The sequence below is a fragment of the Bicyclus anynana genome, chromosome 6 (genome assembly GCF_947172395.1).
Source record: "Bicyclus anynana chromosome 6, ilBicAnyn1.1, whole genome shotgun sequence".
NCBI classification, from domain to species: Eukaryota; Metazoa; Arthropoda; class Insecta; order Lepidoptera; family Nymphalidae; genus Bicyclus; species Bicyclus anynana.
This window is the reverse complement of record NC_069088.1, coordinates 14,698,907-14,721,773: the sequence shown is the minus strand read 5'-3', so window position 1 is coordinate 14,721,773 and position 22,867 is coordinate 14,698,907. Positions and strand designations below refer to the sequence as shown.

The window sequence follows — 22,867 nt, the reverse complement described above, 5'->3', positions numbered from 1 at the left end:
CGATGGAGCGAGCTTGCTAGGAGTTTTTCTGCGTTATCGAATCAGGATAGAGGAGATCCGTAGACGAACCAAAGTCACTGACATAGCTCAGCGAGTCGCGAAGCTAAAGAGGCGAATGGCAGGCCACATACTTCGAAGAGCCGAAGAGAGAATCGGTTCAGGCGTCTTCGAGTAATCAATATACATACATAAAAAATACCGATCAACTTGAGAACCTCCTCCTTTTTGAAGTCGGTTAAAAAGTGGTAATGTTTTGTATTACTTACCTACCAAATGGCGTGATCAAGTAAAATATGTGTGTTTACCTATACGATAAATCATGTGATTTCGTAGTAAAGTGTGTTAAATACATTAGTAAATATGTCTAGAAACGTTCCTCATTTCCAGTCAGTTGCTTGTCATATAAGGAGCATTTATTCAATTAAGGCCGCTACGGAAACAAAGGTCAGCTAATAAGTTGGTGTTATATTACACGTGGGTTGTGGAACCTACTTATTTCTTGTATTTGTTTTGCTTGGTACAAATGCTCGCTTATTCCATGTATGAACATAAACTAAATGTAACAGTAATAATGTTCAGAATCCTGTCTTATTAGAATCTTCTTTTAAATCGTTTGATAGAGATGATATTGTTTTTACTGTTAAATATTTTTTTCCAGTAATAATCGTAGTAGTTGTGACATGGATTAGTATATAAATACAATTAAAAATTGCAATGAATATTATTTAGGATTAATTATGAAAAGATGCTATTTAAATTCTATTGATCAATGAATTGTTTTTCTTTGAAATTTACCTATTGATGCCTTTTTATTGTATATATAAAAATATTTTTAAATAATTTGTTAATAAAATCGGATAATTTACTGTCGCTACAATAACAATAATTACATAATATTTATAAACTATTATTTATTTTTTTACGTCTTTGAAAATAAAATTGTATGGTCCGGCAGTATAGTTCAGAGAGCTGGGTCGGGTCTGCAGCGGCGGTCCGAACCATTCCACTTCGAAATTTTCGATCACCTTAGCGAGGAAGGTTTCTATTTCCAATTCAGCGATTCGTCGACCTGGAAACATTGACATTTCAGCAGTATTAGAGGTTAAATAATCTAAAGCCAACAATTCAAAGAAAGAATTTTAATTAATTTAAAAATTGCTAATTGGCAAAAAATTTCTGTAGAGCTTTTTCACTAAGAGATATTTTAGCAATATAGGTATTTTTGTCTTCGTTTACTGCTATTGAGCAAACATTAATATAATCATGACATGTTCTTACCATCAGCTAGGCTATTCTGTAACTATATTTTTATAACTCGCATGTGCGAGTTATGAATTCACCTCTATCTCTCTCTGTTTAACACGATACTTCAGAATGAGAAAGATAGCGGTGAATTCGAAACTCGCACTTGTGAGTTATACAAAACATCGCCGTGTTGTTGTGAATTTGTTATGCGGTTTTTGCACCAGTCGCTATACATCTTTGTACTTTCTTTGAAGTTTCATCAAAATCAAAACATATTTTACCTATGCACATTCGAACTCCAAACCCAAATGGATTCCAAGCGAAGGGATGTGCATTTCCATGAAACAGTGGATCGGTTTTTTCAGTAATCCACCTTTCGGGAATGTATTTTTCGGGCTCTGGGAAGTGTTTCTCCATGTTTGATAAAGCTTGGTGAACGAATGATACATGTGTCTGAAATGGTAAAAAAGTATACATTTATAAAATACTAACTTCAATTTTAGAACACGACTTATGCATATATCGTAACTAGCTGACGCCGCGCGGTTTCACCCACGTGGTTCACGTTCCCGTAGGAATATGGGGATAATATATAGCCTTCCTCGATAAATGGGCTATCTAACACTGAAAGAATTTTTCAAATCGGACCAGTATTTCCTGAGATTAGCGTGTTCAATCAATCATTCAATCAATCAAACCAACAAACAAACAAACAAACAAACTCTTCAGCTTTATAATATTAGTATAGATATGGTAAATCTCTAAGCTATTGAAAAACTTCATTATTTACTACCGGACGCCCGCAACTTCTGCTTTTCACAATTCCCTCGGGAACCATAGATTTTTTGGCATAAAAAGTATGTTGCATAATAACCTCCTTTATCTATCAGTGAAAGTAACCCGGACAAACAGGCAGACAGATAGACATACAAAAAGTAAAAAAAAAACTCGATTTGTTTTAGTATCGTGTAAATATAAGCACAACAGTTATCTTAAAATCACAGACAGACACTTATTTATATATATGTATTGATTAATCCTTCATTGGTCCACAGCAAAAGGGGCTGGACTCAACACTGAAAGTTCATGGGTTCGATCCTCACCTATCTATTGTCACACCCTTCAGTCCAGTCTTTCTAGGTGGAGGAGAAAGCGAACAATGGTTAAATTAAAATATATAGAATTTTTTTCCTAAAAATACTTACACCCTTAGGAATTTTATAGCCTAGAATATTGTACTCCTTCGTGGTTACCCTCAAGTTGCCGGCCACTACGGGCATCATTCTCATCGACTCCTTTATACACGCCTTGAGGTACGGCCGCTTCTCTTTTTCTGAAAGAATCTCTTCTCTGAGTTTCTTCTGTTTGTCAGGATTCTTGGCCAATAGATATAAGGTCCCAGTCATAGTATTCGAGGCCTGGAGACATAAAAATGTTATTTACTATCATAAAATAAATGTGTAAATATATTTCTATATATAGTGCGGGAACGGGAACCACGCGGTTTCATCCGCGTGGTTCCCGTTCCCGTAGAAATACGGGGAATATATTTATATATTTATATTTCTCGATAAATTGGCTATCTAACACTGAAAGAATTTTTCAAATTGGACATGTAGTTCCTGAGATTAGCACGTTCATACAAACATACTCTTCAGCTTTATAATACTAGTTTTGATAGTATATATTTGATATGATTAAAGATATCTTAACTGCCACAGATTTACTTACCGTATCAACACCAGCAAACAGCATATCGCTTGCCATAATAACAGCAACTTTTTCATTAATTTCAAGCAGTTTTTCTAAAACACCCTTTTCTTCGGTGGATCTCTGACTTTTAGACTTAAACTCTTTAATGGCCTTTGCGACAAAGTATTCACTTATACTGAAATAGTTATAGTTAATTAATATAGTAACAGTAAATGAAATGTACTTAAATATATATTACTAATATATAATAATATTACTAATATATACTTGATTTGGTCTTCATACAACTTCATTGCCTTTTTGAAAGTCGGTGTCGAGAAGTATCTCCAAAGATTCGGTTTGAAGTCCAGTCTGTCAGCGGTCGTGAATATATCGTGAACTGTCTGTATCAGTTTCCTCGCAGGAGAATCTTGAGGAAGGTTGGGGTCAAAGCAGTTCAGCCGACCACCCAGAGCAACTACGCCGATGGACTCTAGCGCCCAAAGATTCATCTCGAAATCGAAATTTCCGTTTAGCATATTGTTTTCGTTACGTATCGATCTCATCCTGCAATCATTTAAGAAGCAGTGAAGTAAGGTTAACAGAACGAACAATTAGGGTTTCTTATATCATTACTTCGAACTATTCGTTGCTGATTCGATCACGCGGATATATTTCGAACACAGCGCTCACTCAGAATAGATAATAATCTAAGAGCCTTCATTATCTATTTAGAGATTGCGATATTTTTAATAAATGCTAAATTCAATCTGAATATATACGTATCACGTATTCTTGAAAACCGCATAACGTACAAAGTTGAGATTTAGCAGGGAGATAGGTAATAGTTAGTAGATGCCCGCTAAGAATAGATTTTGCGAGAGGGAAAGATAAAGGAGTTTCAAGGGCTGTGAAAATCGCGGGCATTCGCTAGTATTTAATCAACGAAATAATTGTAATAGGGACGTCCCCATTGATCAATCCAAATCTATTGATTAATGTAATTAAAAACCTTTTAACCATGTCTTCTGCTACTTCCGTCAGTGAATTGGTGTAAAGTTTAATAGTTTTGGGTTGTAACAGAATTGGGTTCACGGTCGATCGAAATTTCTTCCATACATCGCCCTGGCTGTAACATAAAGAATGTTTTAGCAGTAGTTTCAGTTTGGTTGTATCAACGCATTAGTAATAATATGACATAGAAGAAAGAATATGATAATTTAAATTTAAGTTTTTAAGTAGAACTTAATTTCGTTTTAATTAATTCCTTCTATTTTCGTAGTCGAAAATACTTCATGACCACTTACTCTGAAATAAGACCAGTTGGTTCGTCGGGTGCAGCACCTCTTCGTTTGTAAAAATTTTGTCGAAAATAATCAAGAGATTGGAAACTCGTACGAATTGGCATCCAGTTTTCACCACGAAGTATCTAAAAAAATAAGGAGATACACATAAGAACTGAAGTTACTGACATAGCAGAAATGGCAATAGGCGTGCCATATAATTTGTAAAACCGATGGACATTGGGATCCCAAAATGCTGGGATGACGATGTGGTAGCATAAAATAAGATACAAATAATACCTAAATATAGGTAAGACATTTACTTAATACAGGCATGTAACAAATATTGACGTATAGATATATACTTAATTAATAAAGTATTTTTTTTAATCGTAAATATTATAAGAATAAATCAATCATACATCGTAACAACTCATACATATACCAAGGTATCGGCAACATGAAATATTGTTAGTTCAGATTCTTTATAGGCAACTACATACGGGAAAGCACCGCAGTGTTATTCGGCCCTTACTACCCTTACTACCTAGCAGTAGCGAAGACTGAAATTTTTTAGAAAGAAGAAAGAAAAAACATTTATTTAAAAAATTGTGCCATACACCACAATGCCTAATTTGTATTGTAGTGTCTGATGCTTCAACCACCTGAACGATTAAAAATCAAAACTAAAGTAGTTGAAGCATCAAAAACCACTTCGTGTTTGGCACAACCTTGAAAAAAGATAACAGTTCAGTATTGTGCCGCATTATCCAAGCAAAGTACTTAGCCAAGCGGCGCTGATTTTCAGCTGCTACCTCGATCCAGGTGACACCACGGATATACATAGCCACAGTGACATTATACCATATTAGCTTTAAATAAAACAAAAACAAAACAACCTTGAATTAATGTGCTAAATAAACAAATAAAAGTATTTCAACAAATTAAGCAACAATATAAAATTAAAATGTATAAAAAACACACACACACACACACACACATACACAATAATGATATGCCTTATATCTGACTATCTACGAGTATAATAATAATAACAAAAAGAAAATAAATTTTTGCATTAACGAGTTTACAAAACTACTGTAGTATGTACCTAAATAACAAAATATATGAAGATTACTAGGAAATCTCATTCACTAAAGAAGTGAAAACTCCGCCACATAATCCTGTAATTCCTCCTGTTTACTTTAGCAAATATCTTTTTAATTTCTTCTTAAATGTAAACTTACTCTTAAGGTTCTTTATAGTCTTAGTTCTGACCCGTTCATGTGTTTTTGGTTAAATTATGAACGTCCGTAAATGTAGTGGATTTTTATAAGGTAACTCGATAGGAATCGTGTTATTAGGAACCATCGACTCTGCTACGTATTAAGGGCCGAATAACACTGCGGCACTATGCAAACTGTTAGAAGATATCAAACAGTTTACAGGCATCGTCGTGAAATGGCATAGCACCCAGCCGCAATGATGATTTTGATGATGATTCACCTGAGCTGATGCTTCTGCGTCGAAAAGCAAAACAATCGAAGGAGATCCGAAAAAGCCATCTATTTTTACTATTGGCCCGTATTGATCATATAAAACTGTAGTAACGAAGTTTTCATGTAGAGAACCTGAAATACAGTCAAAGTCTTATTATTTCAATTACGATTTCTTTTCAAGCACTTGAAACGTCAGGTAATGTTATTAGATAACATTACCAGACGTTTCAAGTAATGTTATTAGATAATGTGAAATTTAGTCGAAAACTTAAAATTAAAGTTATGTGGGTTTCAAAGGGCGCCTTGGTCCGGGAAGAGCCTACAACGAACTCCAGTGTTTTTTTTTATTTATCACCATTTAACAATATTTTATTTTCAAGCATTTTTATAATCATTAACACTAAGTAAATACGACGTTTCAATAATATTTTTTTTACACTATATACTATAACTTGCGTTTAATAAAATCTTTGCAATTATTTGAATACTATAAATAAATATTTTGCAATATTTATTTTATTTATAAAATACGGATAGCGGACACTCGCGACTTCAGCCGCGTGGAATTCAGTTTTTCACAAATCCCGCGGATTTTTCCGGGATGAAAAGTAGCCTATGTTTTCCGGAGTAAATCGCTTCAGCAGCCGTTAGGCAAAGGTGGAACAAACATACACACACAAACTTGTGATGTATGACTGCCGAGAAAATATATTCCATACTAGATCACAGGTAAAATTCGCAAAACATACACATCTGAGGTCGTCGGGTGCCGGTCACAGCATTCTGGTTTGGGGTGACACAAATGTTACAAATAATATTTGTAACATTTGTGATACCTGATATGACGCATTAGACGATGGATGTGAAGATAAACTCACCTCTAGGTAGAAAATGAAGTAACTGCCCGATTATGGGCAGTGATGAAGGTCCTGGTATTTCCTTCCATGACTTCAGGTTGCTCTCATCATTTGTGACTACAGATGCGCTGTTAACTGCAACGGACCTGTAAACATCTTAATATAATGAACTAGTTATTAGAAGACGTATTATGGAAAATAATACATGCATTTATGGAGGTAGTTCAAGAAACGTTGTCTGCATATGTAATTGGTCCGAATGAGTAGCATGGAATCATTCTTTATCGGTATTTCGTGCAGTTTAGAGCTAGTGTTTATGAATTTAAAAATCAGTGTTTGTGTGTACGTGTATTTAGATCATCATCATCATCATCACATCAGCCGATGGACGACGACTGCAGGACAAAGGCCGTTGAGCTATGTCGGTGACTTTGGTTCTTCTGCGGATCTCCTCATTTCTGATTCGATCACGCAGAGATACTCCGAGCACAGCTCGTTCCATCGCCGAGATGCCGCATGAGACGATCAACTTTTTTATTTACGAAAATTCTTGTTTCTGGTAGCTAACTAAGTTACCAGGGAATGACAAGTTCAGAACGTTGGAACGAGATAATTTACCACGCAATTTGTAGGACAATGTGGCTGTTAAATTGTATAACTATTAATTAATCCAAAAAATTAGGTTGTTAGTAAACAGGTGTACAAAATGTTCTAGAGATCCCTGACTATGAAATTTTGGCAGTCCTGCTACCGTACAATGACCCCACTGCTCATACGCCAAAAACATAAACGTGTGTGTCAGTTTGTAAGTCTTCATGTCGCATGTACATTTTTTCTGTCAAAAGAGTATTAACTTTCGATTAAGGTGTAGTTAAATGAAAAGAAAACATGTAGAAAAGGGGTAATTAGACCCACCTTGTAAACTTCTTACTCACAGTTGCTAATGTTAAAACTGATCTTCTAACGGTCTGCATACTTGTATCTTCACTTCATAAGACGGAATTAAACTGCATTAGTTTTCCATAAACACTTATGTTAATATCATACGTAATCAGTTCGAGTATGCACTTAATGAAGGAGTATTTGTACAAAAACAATAGTTTATCAGTCGTTGAATGATCGTTAGATATGAGTATCGCGATGCATGTGAACTTGAACGAATGATATGTGCACGTGCGACTGCATCCATGACCTTGGCATAGGTTTAAATAAGCTCAGCCGTTTGCAGATGATGTTACACAGGATTGTATAAATAGAACCATTTGATGCACTATAAAATATCCATCTACTATATAAAAATAAGTCGGGTTTTCCTTCCTGACGCTATAACTCCAGCACTCACGAACCGATTTCCACGGTTTTGCATTCGTTAGAAAGGTCTCGGGTTCCGTGAGGTTTATAGCAAAGAAAATTCAGGAAAAATTTCAACAGAACAGCGGGAAAATGTAGGGATTGGGTAAGGTAGGGGTAGTTGAAAGTTTACATCGAGTTTCCCGAGGATGAAGTCGCGGGCGTCCGCTAGTGTTTTTATAAATATATAACTTCGGAAAATATTTTTGTATATGTATATTTAACGGTTGAACTTGTCGGTTGTGGTTTTACGAATTGTTATTTAAATGAAATTAGGTTACTGTCGAATCATTCGAAGACATACAACGCAATACGTTTAATTGGTATACCGAATAAAACCCCTGTGTGCACAATTTTATCAAAAATTATTGTTGACGGCCTCCGTGGCGCAGTGGTATTAGCAGTGAATTTACAAAACGGAGGACCTGGGTTCGATCCCCAGCTGGGTAGATTAAGATTTTCTTAATTGGTCCAGGTCTAGCTAGTGGGAGGCTTCGGCCGTGGCTAGTTACCACCCTACCGGCAAAGACGTACCGCCAAGCGATTTAGCGTTCCGGTATGATGTCGTGTAGAAACCGAAAGGAGATTTTCATCCTCCTCCTTCATCCGCTTCCATCTTAGACTGCATCATCACTTACCATCAGGTGAGATGTGTAGGTAGTCAAGGGCTAAGAATAAAAAAAACAAAAAAAAAATTGTGATTAAGCCATGTGTACGCTTTTGCCCATCCACAAAACAGTTGATGATTATCTACATTGACTCACAGAATCAATTACAATTACTGACGCATGCATAATTTAAATTGAAAAGTAAAATTTTATAAGTGCTTTCCAACCCCAAAGGGTTGAAGGAGAAGCTGAAAAGGCCACTATGTGTTAATATCGAATTTACACGGTCTATTCCCTTTTGAGTGGAATTTATTTGAATAGAGGCTTTAATTTAATGTATTCAGAGATATTGGGATTATCCTTTTCGTATTTTATCAGCAAGGGAGATCAGAGGGTTAAAACCTGTTTAGCCCATGGGTGACTGAATTTCATATAAATTCGTCAGGGATTGTATTTACAACTATTCAATTTATTTTAGACGGATAAAGATCATTGTGATAAAATATTGTTTTAAGTAATTTTACCAAAAAATAAAACTAAAATTCTAAATAATTTTCGTGTTGGACGACTTTTACGAGAAGTGTTTTAAAGAAAAATAAAACCAAATAAGGTACTGTCAACGAAAGTTACGTACGGCATAGGGAATTCGGATTGTTCTACACTATAAGACGAACAAAGTTTACTAGGTAATAATTATGGTCTCTACTCTTAAATCTATGGTTTCTGCGGAGTCAGATTTATAAAATGGAAAATTTTAAAATTCTAAAATAAAATTCTATCTAGTCTCTAGTCGGGTCTAATTACCCTTTTTCTTAGCATCCACATGTTTTTTTTTCATTAAACTGCACATTAATCGAAAGTTAAAACTCGTTTGACAGAAAAAATGTCGAAGCGACATGAAGACTTACAAATGACTCTCACGTTTATGTTTTTGTCGTATGAGCATTATATTTAAGTTCTTACTTTGATTACAGCGGGTGGCAAATCAAAGCAAGAAAATGAAAATTTATTAAATCTATGGTCTCTGCGGAGTCAGATTTATAATATGGAAAATTTTATACCTGTTCACATACTCCTATGTGAACAGGTATAAAATTTCAATCAATCACGTCAAGATGTGATTTAACTATTTATTATAGTAAGGATTTCTTTCAAGTATTGAAATCGGAAACAAGAACAAAGTTGTCCAAAAATATCGAACAATACACATTCGGAATCGTCTGTTTATATGCAGTGATGTGTTACAAATAAACTAGAAAGAAAGAATATTAACGCTGTGTAATACATTGCCAAAAACATAGCGTATTACAATTTTAGTAGCATTGTAGAGTCAGGCGCTTCTACTAAATAATCTAATATCTAGAACCAATTAGTAGATGTACCTTGAATCTACCGTAAGTATTTACCTAAATATAATATTGAGAAATAAATGCTCGAAACATTGGTCATATGCGTAATCTTTTGTTCATTTCCGTTAAATGAATGAGATTTTAATTTTTCGTCTGAAAAAAGGAATTCAGGAAGAATTCAATTAGGCGCTTACAAAAAATTTCGTCCGGCGGCATTACAAAAAAGCCGTAATTCGGTGAGTGGAGAATTAATAGGGACTAATGGTTGGTATCACTCGAACTTAGGTAGCCATTACACAGAACATATGAGATGGGTTCCAATCTGCACGAGAATTGAAATAGATCTACGGACGGAAACCGGTTATTAGGGCTTTACTAGGTATATAACAAAATAGTTGAAAATTTAACTTTAAACTGCTATTGTTTATCTAACAGGCTTCAAAAAAGGGTGTATTTCATATTGTGAATGATGCACAGTTTTTGCTATGTTTAGTGTTTAGTAGCCTCCTTGATTACTATTATCAAGCTTATCTAGGCATAGGGTTAACAGGAATAAAGCTATGATATGAATATGTCTGAGGTATGTATTTTTTACTAACATCTTCTTATTAGATAAAATGAAAAGCTATCCGAGCATTGTGAACATACCTTTAAGAAAATGTGAGTCGGTTAGTAATTTCTCAATATTAAAAGTTCAAAAAAAATATATTAAAATTTTTTCGATCCCGAACAATCATGTAATTCACTCGGTGTTCTCGTATTGAAAATAGCCAATAAATCCGTTCAGTTGATTTATTACTGTTAGTTATTTGAAATAGCGGGCGGCTATAAATCATTTCGACTCGTGTTTCTCTACTGGGTGAGAATTTGTTCATTAATAAGTTGTTGAGACACGAATTTCATATTTTAAAGTAACAAGTTGAAGTGACTCAACGTCAATAAATGATACTTCCATCCTACGAAGTATGATTGATTGTCTGTCTGTTGGCAAAAAATTCGAAAACGGATTTTATCCGGTTTTCACCAACATAGGTATATGAAAATAGTTAAGGTATATAATTCCCAAGGTTTTGTGTTCAGTCTGTTTGAACAGTCAACAGTCGGTTGAAGTATGACGAATTATCATCATACTTCACGCAAGCCGCCATCTTTCATCAAAAATGTTGCCTAGCAGTGCATGGTAGGATATTCCTCTTTTGAAGATCTACAATAAGCCCGCGATGGCGTATCTATATCTACTTTTTCCAGTCAAAGCTTTCACCTATTTTCTCGCGTACGATGTCGAAGGTATACGCATATATATGTGAAATTATGATAAAATACTATAGCCTAATTTTTGTAATTTCTTTCAAAGTATCAGAGACAAGGAAACACAAAAACATAACAATATATTATTATTAAGTAAAGATATAAAGTTTCGGCAATTATTATGCCCGAGCACGTATAAGCTTCTTGTATATGAACGATACCGAGAAACAAAATCCATCATAGCTGCTGGGAATAGTCCATCACTGTATCGCTAATATTAATCAAAGAGGGTTGGCCTTGCCTCACGTAATATGAGATGTTTATTAGGAAATGTATTAGCCAGTATTTGTATATGCCAAGATAATTTACGCATCTACTAGCGTTTTAATGTAAATAATAATCATATTCCTGGAAATTTTGCTACTTTATATAATATGTGATAATGAATTCTGAACTAATATTATAGAGAGGTAGAGTTTGTGAGTTTGTAAGGTTGTTCAGGCAGATGAATCTACAATAAATTAAAAATCCGTTTGATGCGATGCATCCGATATGTAGGATGCGTATCTGTGGACGCCTATCATTAGGGTAATCTCTGGATCTACTGAACTGACTTTGATTTTTTTTTAACAATAGAAGTCTACGTTAAGTGTAAGTCTTATGGGCTTGATTTTATAATCTTATTCCTACAGAAATTGGACCAACGCGGGTGAGTCCGCGAGACGTCTGCCAGTATTTATTAAAAATGCGTATTGTTTTCTAACATAAATGTTATTATACAAAAAATAAATTGTAAATTAGTGACATGGTTATACACAGATCATAAAGCACTTATAAAAGTGGATCATGTGTACAGGCGGTTCATCAATTTACCTCGTCGAAGTACGTTTTGTCGTTTATTAAGAAGAAGCGTTTTGTCCAAAAAAAAAAGATAACATGAAATCTCCATGCTTTCTTTCATAATAAATAATCGTAAATATTTAATAAAGATGACTACCTACATAGAACTATTTCGCACAGGTAATTATTTATCGTTCGTCACGAACTGAATTTGTTTATGTTGACCTGCGATCTAATGAAGATTTGCCAAATAGAAAACTCTTGAGTCATCAAACTAAATGTCCGAATTATTTTGTAATTTTTAGTGCGTGCTAAAAGCGTTGTTTTTAGTTTTTTAAACAATTATTTTTATTTTATACTTTTTAGTCTTCTTAATACTTATTTCTTGTATTTGTTTCGTATGGTATAAATGCTTGCTTCTAACAAGCAAATATCAACAATAAATAATAACTTAATGTAACAGTATTATCATGTTCAGAGTCCTGTCTTCTATAAATTAAATTAAAAATAATAAATCTTATTTTTAATTGTTTGATAGAGAATACATTATGATTGTTATTTGTTAATATTTTGTTCTAGTAATAGTAGTATTTTTGTGAAATAGATAACATATTGGATAGAAGCAGGCGCTAGTTTGCGGAAGTTCATCATGAATATATAATAATTTATTATATTTGCTATCATCCGCGAAAATCCGACGAACCCATGTGACAACGTCACCCAGGTCCGACAAAATACTCTCCAATTGAAAATGTTTGCAACATAATATTTTGATTAGTGATTTATTTTTCTTTGAAATTAACCCATGGATGCCTTTTTATTGTGTAGTTATAAAAATATTTTTGAATAATTTGTTAATATTGTATACTATCGCTACAATATCTCTAATTACATAATATTTATAAACCATTATTTATTTTTTTGCGTCTTTGAAAATAAAATTGTATGGCCCGACAGTATAGTTCAGAGAGCTGGGTCGGGTCTGCAGCGGCGGTCCGAACCATTCCACTTCGAAATTTTCGATCACCTTAGCGAGGAACGTTTCTATTTCCAATTCTGCAATTCGTCGACCTGAAAACATTGATATTTCAGCAGTATTAGAGGATACTTAACCTAAAGCTATTAAATCAGTTTCCAAAGAAAGAATTTTGATTACTTTTAAAATAGCTAATTGGCAAAGAACCTCGAATATTTTTGTAGAGCTATTTCACTAAGTAATGGAACTTATAGTTGTAATAGTAGATTGTTAACCGAGGGTGGAAAGAATCAATTCCCGAGGTATTTAGACGGCTATAGTCCGAGTAGGAATTGATTCTTTTACCCGTCACCCGTGTTAAACACTCTACTTTTCATTTCGAATATGTGGAAATTTCATTTCGATAACGAGGAAATTATAATTATTGTCTATTTATTTGACCCGCTCTTGGAACGTCGGTAAAGCAGTCGTCAAATTGGACGACTGCTTTACCGACGTTGTGACTACTCCCCGCTAGGCGGCTCTCTCTAAGGAAAATGACTTACGTAAAAATCTCGTTACATCCTACTCGAAGAACCACTAATGTAATAGAATTCACTTTTCCTTTGGTGGAATACCTATATTGCTTATTGCAATATAAAATTACTGGTTTACATTTGTATGGTTTTTAAAATAAGCCTTTAGATAGCACTATGCACCTTAAAAACATTTTATTTAATCCACCACCACCATCTTGGGGAGAGAGAAAGAGAGAAAGCGCGAGAAGAAAAGAGACGGCAAATAGTCGTTCGGAAATAACTTTAGACAAAATTCACTTTAGATTTTTTTTTATATTAAATACTATATATATAATATTTAATATTTAAAATTAATTGTCATTATAGTTTTTAATCATTATCTATTTTTTTTTAAACTCCGTCACTGTTATGTAACAAATTAGTATCCCGCCAATTTATGTCGACTTTACAAATTTTATTTAGGGAACTCAACACATTATTGTTGCGGCTTATTCCGATTAAGAAGTTTGCGCTAAATTTACACTGGCTGTTTAGAAACTCACATGGCCGTAGCATTTTTTTTATAATTACTTTACTTTTTACATAAAAGTTTTCCTCTAGAACTTCATTGACGTCTGAATAGGCTGTATGATCAACGATCTTTGCCTGTCCCCGAATTTAGTTGGGGACAAATTAAAAAAAAACAAAACTCTTCACAGCTAATGACAGCAGTTCTATTTTTAAAGTTCATTCCGGCCCTTAGGTGGGAAGTAATTTGTATGAGTTATTCCCTCCCTGTGTAGGGAAGCAGTATTTTCCACCCAATAGTCAGATCAAAACAACACTACTTTCCGAGTATGAGAAATGAAAAGGTATTTTTTGTCTTTCGTTTACTGCCATTTCACTGCTATTGAGCAAAAATGAAAATAATTATGACGTGTTCTTGACATTAGTTATGAATTTGTGATGCGGTTTTTACACCTGACGCCTGTACATATTTGTGATGCTTTTCTTTGAAGTTTCATCAAAATCAAAAGTATTTTACCTATGCACATTCGCATTCCAAATCCAAATGGATTCCAAGCGAAGGGATGTGCATTTCTATGAAACAGTGCATCAGTTTTTTCAGTAATCCATCTTTCGGGGATGTATTTTTCAGGCTCTGGGAAGTGTTTCTCCATGTTTGATAAAGCTTGGTGCATGAATATTACATGTGTCTGAAATGGTAAAAAGCATAGTTATTGTTCATTTTTATAATTTCAACTTTAATTTTAGAACACAACTTATGCATATGGTAAATATCTAAACTATTAACAAACTTTATTCATTACTAGCGGACGCCTTCGACTTCTGATTTGTTTTTCACAAATCCAATAAAAGTTGCCTTTATGTATGTTATTATCGGTTCAGCCGTTCCACAAATTCAGACCAGACAAAAAATTAAAAATAGCTCGATTTGTTTTAGTATCGTGTAAATAAGCGTAACTATATGCACTTGAGAAAACAGTTATCTTAAAATCACAGACTGTATTAATCAATATGACATATTGATTAATCAATACATTGTATCAATACAATACATTGTATTGATTAATCCTCCATTATCCAATCCATCCAATATAATCAATACATTGTATTGATTAATCCTCCATTGGTCCACAGCAAAAGGGGCCAGACTCAACACAGAAAGTTCAAGGGTTCGAGCCTCTCTATTGTCACACCTACATTCAGTCTAGTCTTTCTAGTTGAAGGAGAAAGAGAACAATGGTTATATTTATACTTTTATTAAAACTTTAACAGGTCAAATTATGTACATCTTAATATATAAATGCGATAGGTCATTCATGACGAAATCTCGAAAACCGCTTGGTGTACAAAGCTGAAATTTGGCAGGGAGATAGTTTATAGTTAGTAGGAGTCCAATAAGAACGGATTTTTTGATAGGGCCGCATTAAAAAGGTCTAAGAGCGGATGAAGTCGAGGGGTCCGCTAGTTGAAGATGTTTTGAAAATTTTTGTTGGAGGGCTTTATATAATCGATACTGAAGCCAAACAAATTTTTCTTTTCGATTTTTTGTCTGTCTGTCTGTCTGTCCGTGATTTTGTTGACCGGGCATCACGCTGAAACTACTGAATGAATTCAAATGAAAGTTGGCACGATTTAAGGCCATAAAACGGAGACGGTTATAGGATACTTGAAATAGGATACTTTTTATTGCGAAAACAAAATAAGTAGGGGTGAAATAGGGGTTGAAATTTTTAGAGCGACAGTTTTAAAAATTTGTTCATAATTCATGAAAAAAATACGATATGTAAAGTGATTTAAGAATTTTTAAAATTCAACCCCTAAAGTGGTGAAATGGGACTTGAAAGTTTACATTGATTTCCACGCGGACGAAGTCTCGGGTGTCCGCTAGTTTAAAATATGTGGAAATTATTAATTAAAAATACTTACACCCTTGAGAATTTTATAGCCAAAAATATTGTATTCCTTCGTGGCTACCCTTAAGTTGCCGGGCACTACGGGCATCATTCTCATCGACTCCTTTATACACGCCTTGAGGTACGGCCGCTTCTGTTTATCTGAAAGAATCTCTTCTCTGAGTTTCTTCTGTTTGTCAGGATTCTTGGCCAATAGATATAAGGTCCCAGTCATGGTATTTGAGACCTGGGGACATATAAATGTTATTTATTATCATAAAAATAAATTGGTATATAAAATAGCACAAGTTATTTTTTTACGTTATATTACATTTATAATAAGTCTGAAAGTTATTGTAAACAAACCATTAATTACTACAAATACGGTTGTCAAATAAAAAAAACCATCATTGTAATTTTTTCACCTTTTCTTATTGATACATTAAAAATAATTCTTATAAACTGTTATCTGGAACTTAACTCAACCGTCCAATATGTAATATGAAAAAAAATAGCTTAAACACTTGCAAATAAATCATTATTATTATTATTTGTCATTAAATTTAAAGTTATTATTTTATTTTCATGACTACGAGTACATTTTCGACAACCATAACTCAATAAGCGGACATGTCTTATCAGCTTTGTAGGTAAGTAACCTTTGGTTCTATTTTCATCTCATAGTTTTACTATTTATCCTGATACTAATGGTATGTCTCGACTAGGTTCGACGCTTTACGTGTCAGGGATGGCCAATAAAGTAACACTATCAATCATTACCGGAATGATCTTTGATTTGATTTGACTTACTAATACAGTTCTACCCTTCAACTACAATATTTATCAATGATATCGCTGATACTATCAGATGGAAACCAGGATTAAATATCGCATCTCGGTGCTGATCTCAGACTTGCAACCAGATGGCAGTAGGGTTAAAGGATACTTTTAAAACTAGTTAACGCTCCCCTTCACTGCTCGTGTTGGCTTCCAGATAAGTTACCCACAATGCAATGGCCATACTATACGGATAACTCGCCCACTAAACGTCTACATCACTATCACTATTTAAAAAATGGAAGACGACTATCCGTTTCGAGAACGCGATTACAAAGATTAAGTTCAAGATATCTTAACTGTCACAGATTTACTTACCGTATCAACACCAGCAACCAGCATATCACTTGCCATGATAACGGCAATTTTTTCATCAATTTCAAGCAGTTTTTCTAAAACACCCTTTTCTTCGGTGGATGTCTGACTTTGAGTCTTAAACTCTTTAATGGCCTTTGCGACAAAGTATTCACATATACTGAAATAGTTATAGTAATTAATATACTTATAGTGTATGATATATATTGATATGTATGTATATTTGGAATTAGTATATACTTAATTTGTTCTTCATACAACTTCATTGCCTTTTTAAAATTTGGTGTCGAGAAGTATCTCCAAAGATTCGGCTTGAAGTCGAGTCTGTCAGCGGTCGTAAATATATCGTGAACTATCTGTATCAGTTTCCTCGTAGGAGACTCTTGAGGAAGGTTGTGGTCGAAGCAGTTCAGCCGACCGCCCAGAGCAACTACGCCGATGGCCTCTAGTGCCCATAGATTCATCTCGAAATCGAATTTTCCCTTTAGCATATATTTTTCGTTACGTATCGATCTCATCCTGCAATAATTTAAGTATCAGTTTCTTCTGCATCGGCTCACTGTTGGGTACGACCCTTCTCTCAAAATGAGAGGAGTTAGGCCTTAGTCCACCACGCTGGCCCAATGCGGATTGGCAGACTTCACATGCGTAGAGGATTAAGAACATTCTCAGGTATGCAGGTTTCCTCGCGACGTTTTTCACCGTTTGAGACGCGTGATATTTAATTTCTTATTATAATTATCTATTTAGCGATTACGATATTTCTTATAAAAACTTCTGTTTAATTCTGTAAATTAAAACTAAGTCTGCCAATCCGCATTGGGCCAGCGTGGTGGAATATTGGCCAAACCCCTCTCATTCTGAGAGGAGACTCGAGCTCAGCAGTGAGCCGAATATGGGTTGATAATGGTGATGATGATGATGATGATATAAAAGCAAAAGGTAAATCGCGAAAACCTCTTGACGCACAAAGTTGAAATTTAGCAGGGAGGTAGGTTTTAGTTAAGCCGGGTCCAGACGTGTGTAACTTAGCGTCAACGGTGTGGACGGCACACGAATTCGAAGCGAATTGCCTACGCGAATCTATTTCAAGAGCTACAAAAGTAGTGCTCGCAACTATTGAAAACCGTTAGCGAGCGTTAGAAAGAAATCTTTACAGCATTAGGTACATGTACAATGCTCGTAGTGCCGTCCACATGTAGAATTCGCATTACTTTACACGGTGGATTACATCACGCGTTACACACGTCTGGACTCGGCTTTAGTAGACGGAGATTTTGCGAGAGAGCCGGATTATGGAGGTTTAAGGGCTGATTAAGTTGATCGTATCCGAAAGTATTTAGTATGATCACGAAATAATTGTAATCGGGACGTCCCCATTCATCAATCTAAATCTATTGATTGATGTAATTTAAAACCTTTTAACCATGTCTTCTGCTACTTCCGTGAGTGAATTGGTGTATAGTTTAATAGTTTTGGGTTTTAACATAATTGGATTCACGGTCGATCGAAATTTCTTCCATACATCGCCGTGGCTGTAACATAAATATCTATATTAAATACAACAGTGGTAATACTCGTAATATGACAGAGAATAGAAACAAGAAATGAAGTTTTTATGCAGTACTTTTTTTAATTATTTCATTACTCATTTTGTAGTCAAAAATATTTCTTGAAAACTTACAAGACGGAGGTCCTGGGTTCGATTCCCAGCTGGGCCGATTGAGGTTTTCTTAATTGGTTCAGGTCTGGCTGGTAGGAGGCTTTGGCCGTGGCTAATTATCACCCTACCGACAAAGACGTACCGCCAAGCGATTTAGCGTTCCGGTACGATGTCATGTAGAACCCGAAAGGGATTTTCATCCTCCTCCAAACAAGTTAGCTCGATCTTAGATTGCATTACCACTTACCATCAGATGAGATTGTAATCAAGGGCTAACTTGTAAAGAATAAAAAAAAAACTTACTCTGAAACAAGGCCTGTTGGTTCGTTGGGTGCGGCACCTCTTTGTCTGTAATAGTTGTGTCGAAAATAATCAAGAGATTGGAAAGTCGTACGAATTGGCATCAAGTTTTCACTACGAAGTACCTAGAAAAATAAGATAGAAATGAGAGTTCTTATGGAGATACACATAAGAACGTTACTGACTACGTAACATGTAGTTCGTAAAACCGATGGATGTTTATTTATCTATACTAATATAATAAAGCTGAAGAGTTTCTTTGTTTGTTTGTTTGTTTGATTGAACGCGCTAATCTCTGGAACTACTGGTCCGATTTGAAAAATTCTTTCAGTGTTAGATAGCCCATTTATCGAGGAAGGCTATAGGCTATATATTATCCCTGTATTCCTACGGGAACGGGAACCACGCGGGTGAAACCGCGCGGCGTCAGCTAGTATTATTTATACACAATAATAAAAATTTAACACAAAACACTATTAAAAATTTACTACTAACTAAAACAAAAATTAACCCTCCCGCTGCGGGACATCTGAGTTCCCAAGCAAACGGTGCTCAGGGTTCCAGAGTGAGGAATCTCCTCACAATAAGCGCCGTCTCAAGAATCACTGTATCCGACTCTTGATCCAACAGTTAAGTAAAGCTTCTATATTATTCCAAATATCTACAGTGTTGTTGTTTTTTTTTTTAATTATTCTTTACAAGTTAGCCCTTGATTACAATCTCACCTGATGGTAAGTGATGATGCAATCTAAGATGAAAGCGGGCTAACTTGTTAGGAGGAGGATGAAAATCCACACCCCTATCGGTTTCTGCACGACATCGTACCCGAACGCTAAATCGCTTGGCGGTACGTCTTTGTCGGTAGGGTGGTAACTAGTCACGGCCGAAGCCTCCCACAAGCCAAACCTGGACCAATTAAGAAAACCTCAATCGACCCAGCCGGGGATCGAACCCAGGACCTCCATCTTGTAATACCACTGCGCCACGGAGGCCGTGTTGTTGGAAGATATCAAACAGTTTGCAGGAACCGTGGTGGGGAGGCATTGTACCCAGCTGTAATGATGATGATTTTGATGATGATCTACCTGAGCTGATGCTTCTGCGTCGAAAAGCAAAACAATCGAAGGCGATCCGAAAAAGCCTATTTTTACTATGGGCCCGTATTGATCATATAAAACTGAAGTAACGAAGTTTTCATGTAAAGAACCTGAAATAAAATCAAAGTCACAATTCTTTTGTTTCTCAAGCACTTGGTACGTCAAGTAATGTTATGTTTAGTCGAAAACTAAAAATTAAAGTTGTGAGGGTTCCAAACGAACCTTGGTCTGGGAAGAGCCTACAACAATCGCCGCTAGGGCATTTTTGTTTATCTGGTTTTTGTTTATTCGACTGATAAGGCTGCATATATGCGTCTAATGTGAAGGTAAGCTCACCTCTTGGTAGAAAATGAAGTAACTGCCCGATTATGGGCAGTGATGAAGGTCCGGGTATTTCCTTCCATGACTTCAGGTTGTTGTCATCATTTGTGACTACAGCTGCGCTGTTAACTGCAACTGATCTGTAAAAAACTCAATATAATGCTATGATGTTAAATACTGTTAGATGTGTTACTAGGTTATGAAAAATGCTGAAAAGAGGAAATTTCCACATTTCATTGTTAGTTGTGGTCAACAACGAACGTTACTTAAACGAATAAAACCTAAATGACGTCTACAATGTCGAGATGTGTGTTCAAGAAATGTAAAGACTATATGTACATAAATAAATAATGGAATTAAAGACAAAATTGTGCAAGTGTACGCTCAGTTTTGTAGTCTATTATTCGGATCACTTTTTGTGGTGATTTTGTACAGACATAACCGATCTATAGTATCAATATATCATTGATATAATGTCAAAATCCATACGAATATTATGAATAGGTAGAGTTGGGGTATTGTAGCGAGTAATCTCTGGATATACTGAACCAATGTTTTACCACTACTTTTACTTTTTAAATGCTGCATTATTTGTTAATGTCATATTTTATCCCCGTATTCTCACGGCAACGGTAACTACGAAACCGCGAGGCATTGGCTACAAGTAAGTAGGTACTACATAAAAGGGGTAACTCGACTCACCTCGTAAACTCCTTGCCCGCAGTTGCTAATGATAAAACTGATCTTCTAACGGTCTGCATTCTTGTATCTTCACTAAGCGGAATTCAACTGCGTTAGTTTTGAAGTTAGTTAGTTATGAAATGACATGCATTGTCTATCCTCAATTTCTAATTTGTTTGTTAGCAAACAGTACTCCTCGAGTATGGCTTTAGTATAAGTCTATTTTTAATTACAAATTTTACGCGGAGCTAATGTTCACTTGTCAATGCAAGACGCGGACGAAGTCGCGGGCGTCCTCTAATTGCTAATTAATCATCGTCCTCCACCTTCATGCGTTCACAATGCTATCACTATCTTTACTGACAATATACATTCCGAATGAAGAATAACATTAAGTCTGTGGTCTGCGGAATTCCTAATCGTAAAAACGCATTAGGAAAACGGGAAGCGAGTTTATGCGGCCAGCCTAATGGCACAACACACATTTAATTCTATAAAGTAGTTTAAGTATCAAGTGTATTAGTTTTAAGTCTTTTCAATGTTTTATGTGCTAACAAATAAAGTATTTTCTATTCAAATAATTACATAAAATAAAACTGTAACAGGTTAAATTCTGTACATTGAAGATATTTTTAAAAATTTAGTTGGAGGGGATTATATAGTCGACACTGGTCAGATCGACCATCAAGAAGTTGAAGCCCATAAAGGCGTCTGGCGCAGATGCTATCACCAACGTTGCACTCCACCATTTGCAGAGAAAGCCTGTAGTAGCCCTAACAAGGCTATATTCAATGGCATACTGCGCTCGGGTCATTTCCTAGATGTCTGGAAAACAGGGATCATAATTGTTCTGCCCAAGCCGGGGAAGAATCCCCAGAAGGCTAGTTACAGGCCCACCATGTCAAAACTCTTCTATACTACAGCCTTTCTTGATGAGTACTGTTTACCAACAAAGAAATTAGAAATGAAGGTAGAAAACGCCTGTCATTTCATAACTTATTTATTTTAAAAAATGTATGGTTTGTTTTAACAATGTTATCTAAAATACATTAACGATATCTAATTGTTTAAGCCTATTAATCAAATTTATTTTCATTAATTTACGAACAAGTTAATTTTAGTTACTATTAGGTGTGTAATGACTAGTGATTTATACCCTCATTTTTAATTTGTTTGTTAGTAAATAGTACTCATCAAGAAAGGCTATATAGATGTTACTCTTGCAGATGATGACACCGCACGCCACTGCCTGCCCGGAACAGTTCGGATTCCGGAACGAGCATAGTACCAAGAGTAAATACATTTGACTGCATCCGTGGCGCAGTGGTATGCGCGGTGGATTTACAAAACGGAGGTCCTGGGTTCGATCCCCAGCTGGGTAGATTGAGATTTTCTAAATTTGTCCAGGTCTGGCTGATGGGAGGCTTCGGCCGTGGCTAGTTACCACCCTACCGGCAAAGACGTACCGCCAAGCGATTTAGCGTTCCGGTACGATGCCGTGTAGAAACCGAAAGGGGTGTGGATTTTCATCCTCCTCCTACAAGTTAGTCCGCTTCCATCTTAGACTGCATCCTCACTTACCATCAGTTGAGATTGTAGTCAAGGGCCAACTTGTAAAGAATAAAAAAAAAAATCTCCTAGCGAGTGCACATACTAAGGAGGAAAAGGCTTTGGCGGTCTAAGTCGGTTAGTAATTTCTCAATATTAAAAGTAAAAAAAATCAATTTACAGTTTTTCATCCCGAACAAACATGTAATTCACTCGGTGTTCTCGTATTGAAAATAGCCAA

General features: G+C 35.4%; 2 protein-coding genes and 1 long non-coding RNA gene across 4 annotated transcripts; 1 reads left to right on the top strand and 2 right to left on the bottom strand.

The window, feature by feature from the left end:
- Positions 1-891: 891 nt before the first annotated feature.
- LOC112055283 (probable cytochrome P450 49a1) lies at positions 892-7,756 on the bottom strand. 2 transcript variants are annotated; one of them, XM_024095310.2, is made up of 10 exons: positions 7,492-7,754; positions 6,598-6,722; positions 5,727-5,851; positions 4,245-4,366; positions 3,950-4,066; positions 3,226-3,504; positions 2,977-3,133; positions 2,451-2,663; positions 1,527-1,698; positions 892-1,069 (listed from the first exon to the last, which is right to left on the bottom strand). In XM_024095310.2, exons 1-10 carry the CDS (start codon positions 7,548-7,550, stop codon positions 912-914), a joined length of 1,527 nt encoding a protein of 508 aa, XP_023951078.2. In that variant the 5' UTR covers positions 7,551-7,754; the 3' UTR covers positions 892-911. The 2 variants fall into 2 exon arrangements, with proteins under 2 accessions (XP_023951078.2, XP_052737994.1); XM_052882034.1 differs by lacking the exon at positions 3,226-3,504 and having other exon boundaries at positions 7,492-7,756.
- LOC128198160 (uncharacterized) lies at positions 1,087-14,483 on the top strand. Its single transcript, XR_008250897.1, has 3 exons — positions 1,087-1,101; positions 13,075-13,209; positions 14,317-14,483. It is a non-coding gene; the product is annotated as an uncharacterized LOC128198160 (long non-coding RNA).
- On the bottom strand, positions 12,865-21,451 carry LOC112055276 (cytochrome P450 CYP12A2). The gene is made up of 10 exons (XM_052882035.1): positions 21,100-21,451; positions 20,413-20,537; positions 20,065-20,186; positions 18,983-19,104; positions 18,435-18,551; positions 17,257-17,535; positions 17,020-17,176; positions 15,899-16,111; positions 14,490-14,661; positions 12,865-13,042 (listed from the first exon to the last, which is right to left on the bottom strand). The coding sequence occupies exons 1-10, from the start codon at positions 21,156-21,158 to the stop codon at positions 12,885-12,887; spliced, it is 1,524 nt and encodes a 507-aa protein (XP_052737995.1). The 5' UTR covers positions 21,159-21,451; the 3' UTR covers positions 12,865-12,884.
- Positions 21,452-22,867: the final 1,416 nt, after the last annotated feature.

Excerpts from the sequence above, each read along its gene's own strand:
- LOC112055276 (XM_052882035.1), bottom strand. The coding sequence starts at position 21,158 with ATGCAGACCGTTAGAAGATCAGTTTTATCATTAGCAACTGCGGGCAAG. Across the intron at positions 20,187-20,412 it reads ACTTCATTTTCTACCAAGAG|GTTCTTTACATGAAAACTTC; the intron begins GTGAGCTTACCT and ends ATTTTATTTCAG. Across the intron at positions 19,105-20,064 it reads ACGCAGAAGCATCAGCTCAG|GTACTTCGTAGTGAAAACTT; the intron begins GTAGATCATCAT and ends TTATTTTTCTAG.
- LOC112055283 (XM_024095310.2), bottom strand. The coding sequence starts at position 7,550 with ATGCAGACCGTTAGAAGATCAGTTTTAACATTAGCAACTGTGAGTAAG. Across the intron at positions 4,067-4,244 it reads CCAACTGGTCTTATTTCAGA|CCAGGGCGATGTATGGAAGA; the intron begins GTAAGTGGTCAT and ends TTTATGTTACAG. Across the intron at positions 1,699-2,450 it reads GCTATAAAATTCCTAAGGGT|ACACATGTATCATTCGTTCA; the intron begins GTAAGTATTTTT and ends TTACCATTTCAG.